At 48.4% G+C, this 19,021-nt stretch overlaps 1 protein-coding gene across 1 annotated transcript in view; it reads left to right on the plus strand.

The window, feature by feature from the left end:
- The window catches only part of LOC147698809 (E3 ubiquitin-protein ligase TTC3-like), a 1,497,644-nt gene that overhangs the window by 1,435,346 nt on the left and 43,277 nt on the right, over window positions 1-19,021 (plus strand). Inside the window, exon 44 of the mRNA XM_086935406.1 lies at window positions 7,358-7,543. Within this exon, the coding sequence (XP_086791532.1) occupies window positions 7,358-7,543 (186 nt within the window). The remainder of the gene's footprint in view (window positions 1-7,357; window positions 7,544-19,021) is intronic.

Below are 19,021 nucleotides of genomic sequence, written 5' to 3' on the forward strand. Positions count from 1 at the left end.
ACCACACAAGTGTTATGAAAATAAACAGTTATTTATTAAGAATCACAACAGCCCTGTACTCTTTATGAGGACAGGGTACTAAGCACAAACCAAAACTCTTACAAAAATACTTAAGTTAGCACAGTATATACAAATGCCCGAGGGGCACGGAAAACCATATACTCAGAAAGTGGAATGCAAAATTACTAGCAGGTAAGTACAGTACTAATAGGCTTTGGAATCGCTAGGACTTGACTATAGAATCGTTAGATTACTTCTAGGAGACCCAGGGGACTCGGGTGCAGTGTGTGCACTCTCACGCGAGATGCGGGACAAAGTCTATGGTAGCTAGATATCACAGAGTTAGTGTTCTCGGGCGAACCCGACCTGGTAGGGAGAAAACGAAAGTGGATCCTGACCCTTGGATAGTGAGGCTATGCTGGGGCACCGAAATGCCGAAGTTACCTAGCCCAGGGGCTGCAGCTGCATAGGACTCAAAAGACGTCGGGAATCCTCGTTGCCGGACCAGGAGCCTGGAAGAAAGAAGTTGCTGGCAGGCGACCAGTGAAGAAAGTTTGATGGATCCAAGCCTGGATCGAAGGAAGATGACACCTGAAAGCAGAGGGGACCAAGTTCGAGACTACTAGCCAGTAGTCAGTGGGCACCAGGAGGGCACCGGATGGTAGCCACCTCGACAAGGTGAGTGGGTGACGCTGTGACCGCAGATCTCACGGACCAGGAGGCGTTGTCGGCGACCAGGATGGAGGAGCGATCTGTCCCACGATGGATGAAGCTGTCGGCGTCGCTGGACCCAGGATTGGGCAACAAAGCCTTGGCAAATTCAAGCCCACGCGGTGGACCTAAAATGGCGTCTGGAGTGGACCAGGAGGGTCCGGGGTGCCTCTCTTGAAGAAGGAAGCAAGGGCCAGTCTGGAGCAACCAGACCAGCAGCAGTGATGTCGTCGGGCGTCGTGAAGAAGGCCACAAGCCAGCCGGCTAGTAGCCACATAGCGCGGTGAGCACGCAAAAGCAGAAGGGCCCCACGCAGATCGTGGAGATGCTGGAGGGCTGATCTTCGGTGCTGGAGCTGCTCAGGGTTGGGGCTTCTCGGACCCCAAAGCACTCACCAGTGGAAGACTCGGTGGGCTTGTTACAAAGAAGTCGTGCAGTCTTGGCGATCGTCGGTCCCTCGAGGTCTCGTCGCACTCACGGTTCTCAGCTTTGCTGTAGAGGTGAGTAGAGGTCAGAGGTGCCAGGGAAGCCGGGTCTCGTCGAGCTGGGTCGTCGGATTCGTGATGAAGGACTTGCAGCAGACCGCAGTGTTCTTAGGATGGTGCCCGCTTGATGCAGGGTGACTACTCCTTAGCCACAAGGGAGAATCTTGAAGAAGGAAATCTTGAAGTCCTTTCGCAGAAAGTCGTGTCTTGATTCCAAAGATGATCTAATTTGAACAGGGGGCCCGCTCCCATCTTTATACTAAAAAAAGGGGCTGACCCGGTGACTAGGTCCTGCCTATGGGTGGGACTAGGAGGGGGGTGGTTACACCCCTCTGCCATGCCGGACTTTCCCCAGGCCAGGGGCTGGTGTGCCCCTGGAACTGGTTCTGACCGGCGTATGCGTAGTGAGCACCGGGGTGCCACTCAGCAGTCACCTTCCTGTAAAGCCCTGCCTACCCAGGATACACAAAACCATGTCTGGGACGGTGCTAGCACCGCCCCTGACAGGAAACCCTTTGTCCAGGCTCCCCTCGCTGGAAGGACTCCCAGCTGCAGGGGGTCAGACTCGTGTCTGTGGTGGCAGCATCCATTTTGTGGAGCTGAGGCTTCGTTTAACTTTAACCGGGGTTCACAGTTTACATACATGTCGTGTCCCTCTAGAAGGGTGGAATGCTAACCCCGTCGCCAGAATTGGCGAGGGGTTAGTATTCCAATTCGTATGACACCTTACTCGACATGTTTTGATAAAGCAATACCAAAGATAGCATTTAGTTGGTGGTGGCTTTGAATAACAACAGTGGTCTGGAAGCCCGTCATTTTAAACAGACACTCATCGACATCACCAACTGGATGACGGCGAACTTTCTCCAACTAAACGCCGGTAAAACCGAGATTCTCCTCTTGGGAAAAAACACCGCTTCCTGGGGAGATAACTGGTGGCCTGACATTCTGGGCTCTCCCCCTAAGCCAAAAGACTGTGTTAAAAATCTAGGTGTCTGGATCGACTCGGCTCTAAAATACACCATCCACACCAAGAAAGTGGCCGCCACGTGCTTCGGCATTTTACGCAACATCAGGCCTATCCTGAAGTTCTTTGACTGCCGCACCCGCCAGCTCATCGTCCAGGCGACGATCCTTTCCAGACTGGACTATGCCAGCTCTCTCCTTTTGGGAGCGAACCTGGCCGAAACCACCAGACTGCAGAGAGTCCAGAATGCGGCTGCCAGAGCTCTGGTCGGCCTACCCCGCCACTCTTCTGTTTCAGGAACTTTAAGGAAACTGCACTGGCTCCCGGTGGGAAGAAGGATCCAGTTTAAGGCTCTATGCTTAGCCTTCAAGATCCTTAAAACCGCCTCTCCCCCACTGCTGAGCCCCCTCCTGTCTGAGTATACACCTAGCAGATCTCTCCGCTCAGAGGGACAACATCTAGTGACCATCCCTCGCACCAGACTTGCTAGAGTTGGGGGACGCTCTTTCAGCCTCCTTGCTGCCAAGCTATGGAATAGCCTGCCTGTAACCATACGGGGGATGCATGATCTTTTAGCCTTTAGGAAAGCCATCAAAACCCATCTTTTCCAATAATCCGTTTTCTTTGTGCACCTTCACTTTGCACCCTGGTCAGTTCGCAGCGCCGGGACGCCCCTTGGCTGGGGCAGCCGCGCGCTATATAAATTCTCATAACATAACATAACATAACCGCGAGGATTATAATGCACTTAAGAGTATATGGTATACGATATCATGGAACAGCTATTAGGACTTGGTTCCGCAAGCTGCAGACAGGCTCAGCTCATGCCAGAGCACCATCTCACACGATTCCAAGCACTCTGCCTTCAGGATTGTTAAGGCCTGCCATAGGAGTGACCGATAGGAATCTGTGTGTCCATTTTAGGGTTAGATATAGGTATACTATATCTATAGCAAAGGGTGATTACACGACTTCGCCCCAGCTGTCATGCAGCCAGTTGTGTCAAATTTAGGAGGCCAGCCAGGGGTGGCATAATACATGCTTCAGCCCCTGGTAGGCCCTGGGTACACCTATGCCCTGAGTTACAGGGTCTGATAAGGTGGCCCAGTACCAATTTGAAATGTACCTAGGGTACATGTTGTAATTTAGAAAGAGAACAGCCAGGCTGTGGGTCTGATTGGCAGGCCCACAGCCAGAGAAAGTCGTAAACCAGTGAAACAAAAGCAAAAAATCTGGGTGATCATAGGATTGCAGACCCTACTCTCCTACAAATCTCATTTGAGAATTTAGTGTTGAAGGCAGCTCTGAGATTCAGCAATATCAGAAGGCAGGGGTTATCTTAATCTGTGGTTAAAGGACACTCTCTATGATACATAAGGTTGCTGTTTCCGTGCTACAGCGTGACCTCAAGCCAGATTGGTAGTCATAAAGGAGATGGTTGGCGTGGATGTGGTCTTGGAGTAGAAAATAGGTTTCTTTTTCAATGATCTTCCAGATGAAGGAAAAGTGAGTGATCAGCTGGTAGTTAGCGAGGTAATCAGGGTCTGGTTTATGTTTCTGAAGGAGTGGGAGTCTTGAGTGCTTCTAGGAAGATCCTGTTTGGAAAGGGAAGGTATCAATGATGGTAAATAGAGGTAAGCGAGGATCCCAATAGGGAATGTTGATGAAGGACAACTGTATGACATCTTCATAAGAAGTGGCTTTGAGAGAGTGGAGTATCTTGGTGAGATCTGGAGAGAGATAGCTTCTAAGGCTAAACATTGCGGGATTCTATAGGAACGGTATAAAGAATTGAAGCAGGCTTGGTGTTTCTGGTGTCAGATCTGTATTATTTCACAGAAGAAGTTGTTGTTGGCATTGTAATTTTCTGTGGAATGAAGAATGGGTGTGTCTGGCAAGGGCTGAATCAGTGCTTGATTGTCTTTAACAGCTTTCTTCTTCTGTTTGGTGTTAGTATAGTACTTGCTGTGGCTAATGTAATGAGCTCTCTGCCTGTTGAGTGTAGGAACTTCAGTATTAAGAAGATCTCAGACTCCTGCTTTTCTGCCATTTTCTTTTCCTTCTGCAGAAGTACTGTTTATTATCATCTCTTTAGAGTGCCATGGTGCTAAAGGCTTTGGCTTGCACTTGCGTGTTTTTTGTTTGATCTGTTTATTAGTAGATTTTCATGAAACATTTACATCAGATAAATGTGCATTATTACAAAACAGCTGTGTCAATAAATTATTGTATAGTATGATCCTCTGTAAAAACCAGCATTACTGATTAATGATCCTTCCCCATGACACATAGTCTAGTAAGTGTATACAATGTATAGTGGGAGTGAAGCACTCTGCATAAGGAACCGGGTACATAAAGTAGGTAGTAAAGATCACCTTACAGTTTGCTACATACCATGTTGATAACATCCAACCCACATGTGAATTATGTCCATATCGTTCAGGAGAAGATAACTGTGAATAGTACAGAATCTGAAAGAGACACATTAGTGAAAGATTCCTTACCTTAGAATATCCCCAAATGTGTGCGTAATGCCTTTGAGGAAACGGTTAACAACCGGGGACTTAAAAGAATAGGCTGATCTGGAAGCCCTAGAAAAGCAGAGATGGCCGAAAGATAACCTTTGATAGTGCCCAGAACAGAGCCGTGCTGGGCCAAAGATAGAAGGAACAGAAGGACCTCATGCCACAAATTTGTTCCACCTGCAGGTGTAAACCGTCTTAGTGGAGGGACGCCTGGCTGCCAGAATGACATCACAGACTTCGGGAGGAAGATCGAAAGCTGTCAACTGTCGCCACTCAATCTCCACGCATGGAGGTGGAGGCTGGACAGGTTCAGGTGAAGGACCATTTCCTGCTGCTGCTACAGAAGAACCTCCCGAAGAGGCAGTCGGATCGGGGGATCAAGCGCCATGCTGAGTAGCTCGGGGAAACAGTATCTTTGATCTCAATCCGGAGCCACAAGGATGACCTGGGCTTGGTTGCGCCAAATCTTCTTCAGCACACTGGGCAGAAGTGGTATAGTCGGAAAGGAGTACAACAGACCGCAACTCCACTTGTGACGAAAAGCGTCGCTGAGTGAGTGCCGCCTTGAAAATTCCAGGGCAGAACTGATGACATTGCGCGTTCTCTTCGGTGGCGAATAGATCTAAATAAGGCTCTCCCCACTGCGAGAAGAGACCTTGCGCCACGTCCGAGTTCAGACGCCATTCATGATCCATCAAGCACCGGCAGCTTAGTTTGTCCGCCCTGGCGTTCAGAGAACCTGCCAGGTGTTGAACCACCAAGGTAATGCCTTGGTGTTCCAGCCATGTCCAGAGGCGCAGAGCCTCCTGACGTAGGGTCCACGACCCCACCCGTCCTATTTGTTGCAATACCACATGGCGGTGGTGTTGTCCATGAACACCTACACTACACTTCCCCGGACAGAGGGAAGGAATGCCTTCAGTGCAAGTTGGATCGCCCGAAGCTCCAAAAGGTTGATATGGAGTGGGACTATGCCAGAGACCAGAGGCCTCTGATCTCCGCCTCCCCCAATGGCCGCACTATCCCAGGAGGGACGCTTCCGTCACCACTGTTTGCTCCGGTTGGGTAAGGGAGAGGGATCTGCCATTGACCCAATCGTGGTTTGTGAGCCACCACTGCAATTGTCGTGCAGTGCCCTCCGAGATCTGGACATGATTGGACAGGTTGCCCTGATGCTGTGCCCACTGGAACTTCAGGTCCCACTGCAGAGCCCGCATATGCCATCTGGCATGTTGCACTAGTAGGATGCAAGAGGCCTTCAGGCCCAGGAGCCGGAGGGTCATCCTGACTGAAACCCGGAAGAGAGGCCGAAAGATCGAAATCATAGCCTGAATATCCCGAACTCTCTGCTCGGGAGGACAAACCCGAAACCGTTTCGAATCCAGAACCGCTCCAATCAAGGGCAGCTTCTGAGAGGGACTCGGTGAGACTTCTGTCACTGAATGATTTTTGTCCATGAAATGTGCGACTAGGGAAGCCATCACAATTTTACATTTGATGCGACTCTTGTGATACGTGTTTGATCATTTGGGTAGTTTGACAAATGTGTAGGAGGTCGCAAAGGCACTGGATGCCATAAATAACATTACGTTTGAGTTGGTAAGAATGGCCCTTTACTGTGAATTATTTTGTGTTAATAGTAAGAGCACAGGCCACACAGGTTTGGCATTTGTAATGACCCAGTATGGGTGGTAGACCCCATAAAGAGAAGATGGATGTGGTGTTATTTTTACTGTCGTTCCAGATGACGGCTCGTACTAGTTGGTCAGATAAGTTGTTGCCCCTTTTGTAGGAGAATAGTGGTGGTTCCTGAAAAATAGTTTGTGTACGGAGCACCTGCCAGTTTTTTAAAACTATTTTATTGACTTTATTGCTAGACCTGCAGTAGGTAGAGACAAAGGAAATGCGTGTGTTTGCACGTTTAGGGCTGGGAGAATGGAGATGATCCCTGTGGCAATATCATGCGCGTTTACAGGAATGGTAATTAGGCATTTAGGGTACCCACGGTTGGCCAGTTTCTCAATCAGGACTGTAGATTCTCTGAAATAATCCTTTTTCCATTTGCAGTTCCTTCGAATGCGAAGGAACTGGTCCCTATAGAAGACCATCCTGGAGACCACGGGGATGGTAGCTGAAACATGGAATATATAGGAGTGTGAAGTGTTCCATGGGTTTGCGGAGCAGTGATACAAGATCTGCACACTGCACTATCTGATTTCCATAGCTCTACCTTGACGGTGCGGATGGGGAACAGAAACGAACCAACGTCAGCTTGCGGAGGTGGTGCACATATATGGTTTCTGATGTGACAGCCGGGGTGGATGGAGCTGAAGTGCAGCCCCACAATGCCACCTACCCAAACGCAAGAGACTTGTTTTAAAGTTTCTGAATCCAGTCTGGCGCCTGGGTAAATTCATGAGGAGAGGTATCTGCAGTTGGATAGTCTCTATTAGAAAAGAATTACTGATGGTAAGTTACTTGTGTTTGGTGCTGCACATGTATTTCTTATCACAGTGACTAATGGAGACAAATTGATTCCAGTTGCAGTTTTTCACAAAATAATTGCACAATATACTTTATTCTGTTAGGATCAAATTGTTGGATTTTAGTTTTGCTTTGTTATTAAGGACTTTCTCAGTTATGGTACGTTGTAATGCAATTCTTTTCAGGGTCACTCTGCATCGGGTACTTCTATGGGGCGAGCTGAACCAGAAATAAGAGGTGTTTGTTTGGTGACTGCCAGTGGATCTAAAGGTACCTCGCTGTTGACAAAGCTTACATCAGAGTCAGCTCAGCCTTGGAAAAATGCGCCCGGCCCACCTAAATCAGAATGGCAGAATTCAAAAGATATGACTGTAAGTTTACTTTCCATTACTTAAGCATTTTTTTAATAACTTTTTCCCCATGTTTTCAGTATTGTCTAGACTATAACAATATGCATATTATTTAATACTCGCTCTTTTTAACTACTTGATACAAGAGCCTCAGGCACATCATGGATCTGAAGTATTTCAGCAAACTCATCGGGAACCCATCCTTCAAAATGGTCACTAATTCCATATTTGAAGAAAGGATTGCCTTCTTCCATTTTCAAATCCACAGGAAATATTGCAAATTCCTTAGTTTGAAGGTGGGGCAAAGTCATTGCCAATTCAAGGTCTTGCCATTTGAGCTATGTTTAGTGCCCCCTGTCCACACTAAGCTCTAGTAGTCCTCACAAAACACTAAGCTCTAGTAGTTCTGTATTCACAGAGGTGAGGGTCCAGATATACCCTAACTTGATGATTTTATTGTGAACATCCTCATACGATGGTACCAGAGCAGTGCTACAGACTTGCTTATGGCTCTGCTAACACTTTGCAGTCTTGATACATTTTCAAAAGTCCACCAAGACACTAAACAGAAACTCTGTTCCTAGGGGCTGTTTGGATGCAAGGTTGTGCAGGATTGTAAAAGTAGAGTACATGCTCTAGTGCAGGAGGGGATGGAGTAGCAGTCGTGTTGGAAATATTCAGGTCATTACACCTCTGATATGAGGTCCGGTTGGTTTGAAGTGGCTGATTTTCAAGTTTAGGCATATCTGAGCACCTACATGTCATGCAGATTGTGATGTGTTTTATCTATTAGACACATGACCAATACCAGTTGAAGAAAATGAGGCAGACAATCTGCTGCCTCCCATAAACTGTGAATGTAGACCCGCAAATTACCAGAATGCTGAATGTATCACTGGAAGGTGACATTCAGTTCCCTTCTAGCCTTCCTTCAGAAGAGTCCAACTCTTTTGGGCTGTTCATAAAGATGACTCCGGACAGTAGAACTGTCAGATACTAGACTTAATATGAAGGCCAATCTGTTCACAATGGTACTGAAACCTTCAGGTTCTGCTGAACATCCTATGCTGCCTGGCCTGACTAGAACACATTTTGCGGCCTAGGAGAAGCACTACTAAACTCTCATATTTAACAGATTGCTCTTCACTGTCGCCTTCCCTCCCTCCGACCTAATATTTCTGACCACACATTGTGCACAGATAGACCATGGTGATCCAGGATTCTTCAACAAACCAAAAGCTGAATGCCTTTCCTTCCAATCTCTGGACTATGCACACTTATGCTCTGTGACCGGTAGTTATAAATAGTTTGCCAGATCACATGAATGGTCCCTTCCGCCAACTGTCCAAGGACAAGGGAGCAGGCATCCAAACATATTGTGAAGACTTGACAAAGCAGACACTGTTCCACGTTTATTGAACACCACCATTTTCATTGGGTATCATGGGTGAATGCATTGCACATTCCCAAGTATTGCGCAAGCCAACCTAATGTGTATGCTTTTAATTATGAATGACTTGTGAAATTTGTGCTTTCATTGGTGTTAGCTTCACCAAAGTGTCAGTTTCATCAACATTGTACACGGTTTTGAGTGTTCGAGGCATGTGGGCTGCTGAATTCATATCTGTGCATAGATCGCCGCCTAGTGTTGGGTCCGGATGATTGCACATTGTTGTCCTGGAAGAGTCTTCGAAGTATCACGAGATAGGTGGCTCCTCCCCTGGACTACAGTGCGCATGGGCATCGCCTCCATCCCCAGATTGTTTTTTTCCGCCATTGGGTTCGGATGTGTGTCGGTTCCCTCAATCGGAACCGGTAGTTGTTAACTCTCTTAAACTCGAGACCATAAGGTCTTTAGGCTTGGCGCCTGTATCGTTTTCGTTCGGGTTTACTGTTTCTTCAGCTCCGAACTCTCGCTGCCCTTCCGCGTGCTGTCGGCGCGGACGGGCCTACACGACGCTCCAGACATGGAACGGACTCCGTTTAAACGGTGCCCGGTGTGCAACGCGAAATACTCGCACCTCGACGTGCACCCAGTGTGCAACACTTGTCTGTCGCCGGACCACGACGAGGCCAGGTGTATGGCCTGCTCAAAGTTCCGGTGCAAGAAGACCCTCAAGATTCGTCGGGCTGCGAGACTCCAGGCCAAAATGTCTGCGCCCCCGCCGGACGACATCTTCGAAGAAGAAGTTGAAAGCGACAATGTCCAACAGGTTTCGGACTCTAGCCCTGCGTCCGAGGGGGAGGCCTACGACGCAGGAGACGAGGAGTTAGACGGAGCCGGCGACGAGGTAGGGGACGACGATGAGGCCATTGCCACCGTGGGGGATAGCTCGGAGGAGGAGCATCCCCGGACTGACTCAGGGGTCGACCCCCTTCCTGCGGCCCAGGTTGAGGGATCGCCTTCGGGCCTTACCCAAGACCCCGTTATTAGTCCAGCAGCCCCGCCTGCGGGCCCGGCCACGGACATTTTGGAGGTGCCACTCACGTTTCCGAAAACGAAAGTGAAGCCTTCGGGCTCAACACCTCAGGTTTCAAAACCGAAAGTGAAAGCGGTACAGATAGCTCTTGAGGCGTCAAAGCCTAAGAAATTCAAAATGGCCGACATGGAGAGTCCCGCCAAAATGGCCGACCCGAGGGCCTCAGGGTCGGTGCCGAAGGCAAAGTCGTCCGACGCTGCTGCGTCGGCGCCGAAGATGGTCGCGGTCGATGACCCGAAGAAGGCTTCGAAGAAGCGTCAAGGCGATCCCAAAGCTCTGGCTTCCCCGGCTCCGGCCGTCGGAGCCAAGGACGGTACCGCGTCGACTCCGAAGACGGTGACTCTCGCCGACACCACTCCCAAGTCAGGGAAATCACGTGAGGCGGTCAATCCCTCTCCAGCCCTTTCGAGGAAGGTCGAAGAGTCCCTGCAACGGATTCGGAAGGTCGCGGAGCTTCCAGAACCTAAAGAGGGGGTGTTGAAGCCCGCGCAGAAGCCGTCGAAGGCACAAGCGCCTATCCGCTTCACCCTGCCGCCGAAGTCGACGCCAAAGGCCTTCGCTTCGAAGCAGGGGGCTGGGGTGCCCTCGAAGGAGGTGTCGACGCCCAAAGCGTCTCCAGTGGTGTCTAAGCCTCGGCTCCAGCCACTCACGGAGGAAGAGCGTCGTGAGGTCATCATCGACGCCAATACTGGGAAACTGTCCCTCCTCAAGAGGAAAATCACCGCGGAGCCGGTGTTGGAACACTTTCGCATTCCTCTCAAACACAAGAAGGACTCTGCGGGTACTTCAGCACCTTTGGCGCCGGCGTCTCCAAGTGACCTGCCGCGTTCACCAACTCACTCCAACGCGGGGGATGGTGACGAGGAGGAGGTCGAGTACAACTATCCGGCGTACTCGGATCCGGAGGAGGAGCATGAACCTTGGTCTGCCGGTGGCGACCCTGAGGACCCGCAGTCGGGTCAGGAACCGCAACTCTTTGCGGCGAAAACTTCGCCAACGGAGGACTCTGCTGCCTTCAACGCTTTGATCGAGAGAGCTGCAGCTAACCATGATGTCGAGCTGCACTCTGATCCTGTGGATGTGGACTTTTTATTTGACACTTTCTCTGTGGCCGAAAAGTCAATCAAAACTTTGCCAATGCTCAAGGGAGTGCTCAAGCACGCGCAGGAGGTTTTCAAGGAGCCCACTCGGGCATGTGTCATCAATCCACGCATTGATAAAAAATATAAGGCAGCGCCCTCAGATCCAACATATATCAAGGGACACTTGCCGCTGGACTCTTTGGTGGTATCCAACGCTCGCAAGAGGGCGAACTCACAGACAACTGGTGACGCTCCTCCCCCAGACAAAGAGTCGAAAATATTTGAGGCCTCGGGGAAACGGATTGCGGCACAAGCAGCTAACATTTGGCGCATCTCAAACACGCAGGCCCTACTTGCACGCTACGAGAGGGCTCATTACGACACCCTAGAAGCACTGCTCCAGCACTTGCCTGACCACTACAAGGGGGCAGGGGAAATGTTACTTCAAGAGGGAAAGCTCATTACAAATGCTTCCATCAAATGTGCGCTAGATGTGGCCGATACAGCCTCCAGGGCAATCAACACCAGTGTGTTGCTCAGAAGACATGCATGGCTTAGGATCTCAGGGTTTAAACCTGATATACAAACAACCATCCTTAACCAGACGGTTAATCCTGACCATTTGTTTGGACCCGAGGTTGATGCTACGCTTGAAAAAATGAAAAAAGATACAGACACTGCTAAGTCTATGGGGGCCCTCCAGTCTCAGCAGTTTCGGGGTGGTTCCTTTCGCCGCTCCAATACCAGAGGCTCCTCAAGGGGTCAGGCATCGCAATCCACCCAGTACTACATGAGCAATACCCAGACCTCATACACCAACAAGGGTAGAGGTGGCTACAGAGGCAACAATGTCAAGGGCAGGGGACGTGGAAACAACAGCTCCAGGTCCACCGCCGCCAACAAGCAGTGACGTCTTGTCACTGCCCCCCGACCACTCAACACCGGTCGGGGGGAGACTCCAGCAGTTCCTGCCCGTGTGGAGATCCATCACCACGGACAGGTGGGTCAAATCTCTTGTCCAGTACGGTTACTGTCTGGAACTTACTTCCACTCCACCAAACATACCTCCAAGAAGCCGTCCTATGTCCGGCGAGCACTTGCACTTGTTGCAGCAGGAAGTTCAAGTCATGCTGCAAAAAGGAGCAATAGAGCTCGTCCCACTGCAAGAAAGGGGAACAGGGGTTTACTCCCTGTACTTTCTAATCCCCAAGAAGGACGGATCCCTACGGCCCATCCTGGATCTCAGGCCCCTCAACCGGTACATTCTCTCGGAGCATTTCCATATGCTCACGTTGCCGCAGGTACTCCCTCTGCTTCAACAGGGGGACTTCCTGGCTACGTTGGATCTAAAAGATGCATACTTTCATATCCCCTTGCATCCTTCCTACAGGAAGTATCTCAGATTCACAATTCAAGACCAGCACTACCAGTTCAGGGTCCTGCCGTTCGGGGTCACCACAGCGCCAAGGGTCTTTACGAAGTGCCTAGCGACTGTGGCGGCGCATCTACGACGCCAGAACGTCCACGTCTACCCTTACCTGGACGACTGGCTTATTCAGGCAAAAACAGAGCAGCAGTGCGCCGACCACGTGTCCCGCACCATTCATCTCCTGCACGATCTGGGATTCTCTCTGAACTACCCGAAATCCCATCTCCAGCCCGCCCATGTACGACAGTATCTGGGCGCGTCAAAAAACACTATGGCAGCCACTGCGCAGCCAAATTCAGTGAGAATCGCCAGTATCCAAACGCTGATCCAACGATTCAGACCTCAGCACTCGCTTCCAGCGAAGGTGTTCATGCAGTTGATAGGCATGATGGCCTCCTGCATCTCCATCGTCCCGCACGCGAGACTACATATGCGTCCGCTTCAGGAGTGCCTAGCACGTCAGTGGACTCAGGCTCGTGGGCAACTGACAGACCTAGTGTTGGTGAGCGGTCGGGCATACAACTCTCTGCATTGGTGGAATCCACAAAACCTTTGCAAGGGCCGACCATTCCAAGAGCCCGTGCCACAGATTATCCTGACGACGGACGCTTCTCTCCAGGGATGGGGAGCGCATGTACTCCACTACACGGTGCAGGGACTATGGACACTACAGCAAAGGAAGATGCACATCAATGTGTTGGAACTGATGGCAATCTTCATGGCCTTGAAGGCGTTCAAAGTACATCTGTGCAACAAAGTCGTGTTGATCCGGACGGACAACATGACAGCCATGTACTACATTCAGAAGCAGGGAGGCACACACTCTCCGCAGCTGTCTCATCTGGCTCAGAGCATGTGGAAGTGGGCCATTCAGAGGAACATCTTCCTCATGGCGGAGCATCTCCCGGGCAAGGACAACTAGATGGCGGACCTGCTCAGCAGGCACAGCCATCAAATGCACGAGTGGGAGATACATCCATCAGTACTCCAACCGTACTTCCAAAGGTGGGGTCATCCAGAGATAGCCCTTTTCGCCACACAGGAGAACGCAAAATGCCAAAGCTTCGCTGCCAGGTTCCCACACCCGCAATCACAGGGCAATGCGATGTGGATGAACTGGTCAGGCAGATTTGCGTACGCTTTTCCCCCAGCACCTCTGATACCGCTGGTGGCACGCAAGCTCAGGCAGCACTCGATGACTCTCATCCTGGTTGCTCCAACGTGGGCTCGCCAACCGTGGTACACCACGTTTCTGGAACTCTCCGTGGTACCGCATCAAAGGCTTCATCTCACTCCCAGCCTTCTGACGCAGAGCCATGGCGACATTCAGCACCCAGATCCGCAACAGCTCAACCTGGCGATCTGGCTCCTGAAGTCCTAGAGTTTGGCTACCTCAATCTTCCTCCCGATTGTATGAACATCATTCGGGAGGCAAGAAAGCCCACTACTAGATCTTGCTATGCGGCTAAATGGAAGAGATTTGTCATTTACTGTGTTAACCACGATATTGACCCGCTAGATGATTCCATTCAAAACATCATTTGTTACCTGTTCCACCTGTATCGATGCAATTTGGCGTACTCTTCCATCCGCATTCACCTGTTTGCTATGGCAGCATACCTCCAGAATAGGCAACACCTGTCACTTTTTAAGGTCCCTGCTATCAAGGCTTTTCTGGAAGGACTCAAGAGAGTCATTCCGCCAAGGACCCCACCAGCTCCAGAATGGAACCTCAATGTGGTTCTTACGAGACTGATGGGTCCTCCCTTCGAGCCACTGCACTCTTGTGAGCTTCAGTTTCTGACTTGGAAGGTTGCTTTCTTAGTAGCAATTACATTGCTACGAAGGGTTAGCGAGTTGCAGGCGCTCACCATCCAAGAACCTTTCTTCCAAGTACATGCTAACAGGGTTGTGCTCCGCACTAACCCTAAATTCTTACCCAAGGTTGTATCTCAATTCCATATGAACCAGACAATTGAGTTGCCGGTGTTTTTCCAAAACCCAGAGACGCTGGCGGAGCGGATGCTCCACACCCTTGACGTTAAAAGAGCCTTGATGTACTACGTGGACAGGACAAAAGATTTTCGCAAAACCAAGCAGCTTTTCGTTGCTTTTGCCACACAACACAAGGGAAACGCTATCTCCAAAGCTGGGATCGCTAGGTGGATCGTGAAATGCATTCAAATCTGTTACGCTAAAGCTAAACGCACTCTCACTATCCCACCAAGAGCCCACTCCACCAGGAAGTTGGGGGCCTCTATGGCTTTCCTAGGTAACATTCCCTTAGATGATATTTGTAGGGCAGCCACATGGTCGACCACACATACTTTCACTAAACATTACTGTGTAGACGTGCACTCCAAACAGCAGGCAGCTGTTGGTCAGGCTGTTCTCAAAACACTTTTCCAGACTGCTGCAGCTGGCACGGGCGGCCGCCGCTAATGGAGGGACTGCTATATATTCTATGCACAGATATGAATTCAGCAGCCCACATGCCTCGAACTGCAAATGCTACTTACCAGTATGCATCTGTTCTTGGCATGTAGGGCTGCTGACATTCATATCGCCCACCCTCCTCCCCGGCGCCTGTAGCAGCTGCAGTACTCATACACATGTATGTATACATATGCTCATAGCATGGGCATCACTCACACACTTCACTCCATCTCTGCCAATGACTAAAAACAATCTGGGGATGGAGGCGATGCCCATGCGCACTGTAGTCCAGGGGAGGAGCCACCTATCTCGTGATACTTCGAAGACTCTTCCAGGACAACAATGTGCAATCATCCGGGCCCAACACTAGGCGGCGATCTATGCACAGATATGAATCTCAGCAGCCCTACATGCCAAGAACAGATGCATACTGGTAAGTAGCATTTGCATTACTGCAGAACCATGTATAACAGACTGAGACAAATGTCCAAGACCACCCAGCCTTCCCACCAGTACTTCCTCCTGTATTGTAGAAAACATTGTTAGACACAACAGAAGCAGGCCCCCACCTCTTCTTCCACCTCACCACCAACTAAACTACTTTAAGTTGGCTGTGTTTCTGTAACGCTGGAGAAAAATAGCTTTCGGAGTGATGTGTCCACCAAGGTTATACTCAGCCGGTTGCCCATACATTTCCACTTGTTTCATACTTTCCATCCCTTCTCCCATAACGTCATCTTGATGAAGGAAGTAATCTTTCTAGCAAAAGAAGCTATTGAAGCTGTCTCCTTGAAAGATGTATGGGGGTGTTATTGCAGATATGTCTTTGACCCAAAAAGAATGAAGTCTTGGACCTTACAAATCTTACACACCTCAGCAAATTCTAGGTTAAACATTAGCAATTAATGGTTACACCATTAGAGGTTTTTCAGGCTCTGAAAAAGCTGAACTGACTGTAAAATTAGTACTTGCATATATTGCCATACCACTGTTGCACATCAGAAACAGGTGATTACTCCTCTTAATATTCTCCAAGAGTTGTTAAGATAAGGATGGTAGCTGAATTACAGAGACGAAATACTGGTTTTTCCTTACTTTGAAGACTGATAAACCATTGTCCTCCATAAACATGCAGACTCCTCTTAGATCTAGGATTATCTCTGAATCTCCACAAGTCAAAGTCACAGAGTTCAGGATAGAATACTGGTGTTGTTGGGTGTCAGAGATTCTTCAGTTCTTCAGTTTGTACAGTTGCTGGAGCTCAAGGCATTGTGATTTTTTTACATTCTTTAAGCAAGGCTAAGAATGAGACTGGCACACTGATGTTTCAGGAGCAAGTGGAAGCAGTAATATGGAAGCTTATTTGACAAGTCTGATGCTGCTAAAATCCCTGAATGTTAAAATGATGTGGTGGACTGATACAAACTGATGATTAGTCATCCATTTTTCAGGATGATGGCAGCTTCAACCTCAAGCTTCAGTTGTCTTGTGCAACTTAGACACTCACTCACAGTCTAAAATGCCACTGGGGCTGCCCTCTGTTGGATGGGGCAGAGCCTGCAACATAAGTCAGAAACGCAATTGCGGGCTGCAAGATGCACATTTGTTGACTGCAGGAGACCCCATGACCCACTCGAAATTTGTATCTCCCACAACCACTGTAATCCCATGAGTGCTCCTGAGGGAGGCAGCCTATAAATACGCAACTCTTCTGCGGCCGATTGCACCTCAGCAGTGTTCAGTTAGGAAAAACATCAGAGAAGCTTTAGAAGACAAGTCTGAGAAGCTCTCAGTGTCACCAAGTTCCTCAGTTACCCACCCTCAGACACCCTATATCCAGGTCTGGATTTTGAATCAAGCATTCAGATCTTTGGTTCCCGCAACAGTTTTCCATGTGCTGGTACCAGCAGCCATGTCTCACACACACTGCTAGGAACAAAGCTTACAAAAGGCATAGAGATTTAACCATGTATTAGGCTTTTTCTTCTGCAGCCATCAAAAGGTTAAAGGCGATTTCACAGGTAAGATACTACAATGGATCTTTTACTTGAACAGGTCTGCTGGTAGAGCATTATTTACTTTACTTTGGCAACAATACATGATCAGTCATCACAATCTGTTTATCTGTGCTGTATGCAATCATATTTGCTTCAGCATACTTTCAACTCATAAACCTGTTTGTTTTGAATCCGTCAAATCCAGCTTTCATTCAACGCTGAGGCGATTTGCCCACTATATAGACAGATTTGTTATAGTTGACACAAAGTCTGGAGAAATCCCCTTTGCTCATTAACTAAGTGCAGCATGCAGGGCCTCGACCTTTCGAGTTGTTTTAAGAATATGAGAAAATAATTGCACAAAGAAGGACTTTGTCAGTAAGGTAGGGGTACCAGTCAAAGCCCTCTAGAACAGAGTTGGATATAATTGGTGCTGCACATGAGTTAATTGCAGTAGCGAACAATAGAGGCGTCAAGGGACAGCCCTATATGATTACAAGCATTTGCAGTGCAATCGGTCTCGCTTTTGGGACCTTATATGTATTTAGCTATGCAGCACATTAGCCTGGGTGCTGAAACATCTACTGTTCTTTAACATGAAGGGAAAGTAAGCACCAAACTGCATGAGGCACCAAGTATAGTACACAAGGAGAGAAATACTGCCTTTCAGTGGGAAATGATATAGTCCAAAGCAGGGCCTTTGGTGGTCATATCACTGAAAATACAAGATTTGAAAAAAATATCATTGTCTACGGATGCTCCTGGAAGACGATTTCTATGGACTGGAATCTAGAGAATGCTAAAGTGATTCTGTTTTTTTACTGACCTCTGCTGGTTGTTTTCTGTCAAAGTTAAATAGAGGCAATTGCCCGAATTTTTTTTTTTAAAAAAGTCCCTCAGCAGAAAGCAATTCTGTTTTTTTACTGACCTCTGCTGGTCGTTTTCTATCAAGACTGTTAAATAGAGGCAGTTGAACAGAAAAAAAGTCCCTAAGCGGAAGCAGACAAGTCCTAGGGCTGATCTCCAGAGCCCACAAAGTACATATAAGTATATACTAAAGTATATCTACTAAAGTATGTACAAGAGGTCTCGAATGCTCCACCTAAAAATGCAAGGAAATAGAACGCTGTTAGCTAGCACCTGTGCCAGTGGCTACATATGTGCATAGGCCATACATCTGGCCTGTAGATGTAAGTGGCCCAGCAGATAAAATAAATATTTCCAGTCAAGTCTATCAAAGGCCTTCCCAAAGTCAATCTTGTGGACTGGTGGTGTCTTTAGCCACCATACCAATGTGAGTGCATTGTTCAGTCCCTGTATATCGTGTTTAGTTGCTCTAGGCACCATTAAGCCACTTTGATTCTTGTGCACCAAGTCCCATATTACTCTCAGAAGGTGAGTGGCCAGGATCTTGGCAAGGACTTTAGCTTCTAAAGAAATGGGTTTGTAGGATTCACATCTCCCAAGCAGTTGGCATATTTTGGGTATGTTTATGACAGGGGTCTTCATCCTTTTGTGTAATAAGAGTTTCTTGTGTTCTGTAAAACTCATCGAGAGCTACTAATATAATTAGTGTTGTAATAGTGTCAACATCAGACAAGATTACATTAGTGGCTAAAATATGCAAGATTACTACCACCAACCACTTCAGTGGATCAGGTGCGGTTGCCAGCAGTAGTGTATGAAAAGGTTTTGGCAAACTGGAATGCCTGTTCATGGGTAATATAGAAAAGTCGTAGCACAATGCCTTTGGAACCAAGCTAATAACATTTGTAAAATGTCTCGACAATGCCACGTGATTTATTACTCAAATATCAGCTTTAAATAGATTTCGGAAATTTTCAATTTTTTTTCAAGTATCAGCTTATGAGTTCTGAAAACCACATTTTCGTCTCAGATATGCACCTTCAATTTTGGTATATGTATGCTAATTCAACAAAGCAAAGTTTCTAATTTAGTAGGCTGGGCTGCATACATGTATCCTGAGAGCTACCAGTAGCTCACATGCTACTCTTTGGAGAAGCCTGGTTCAAATGATGGGGCAATAAATCCTTTTCTTTGGAAGCAGTAAAGCT

This window comes from Lissotriton vulgaris, chromosome 8, assembly GCF_964263255.1.
Source record: "Lissotriton vulgaris chromosome 8, aLisVul1.2, whole genome shotgun sequence".
NCBI classification, from domain to species: Eukaryota; Metazoa; Chordata; class Amphibia; order Caudata; family Salamandridae; genus Lissotriton; species Lissotriton vulgaris.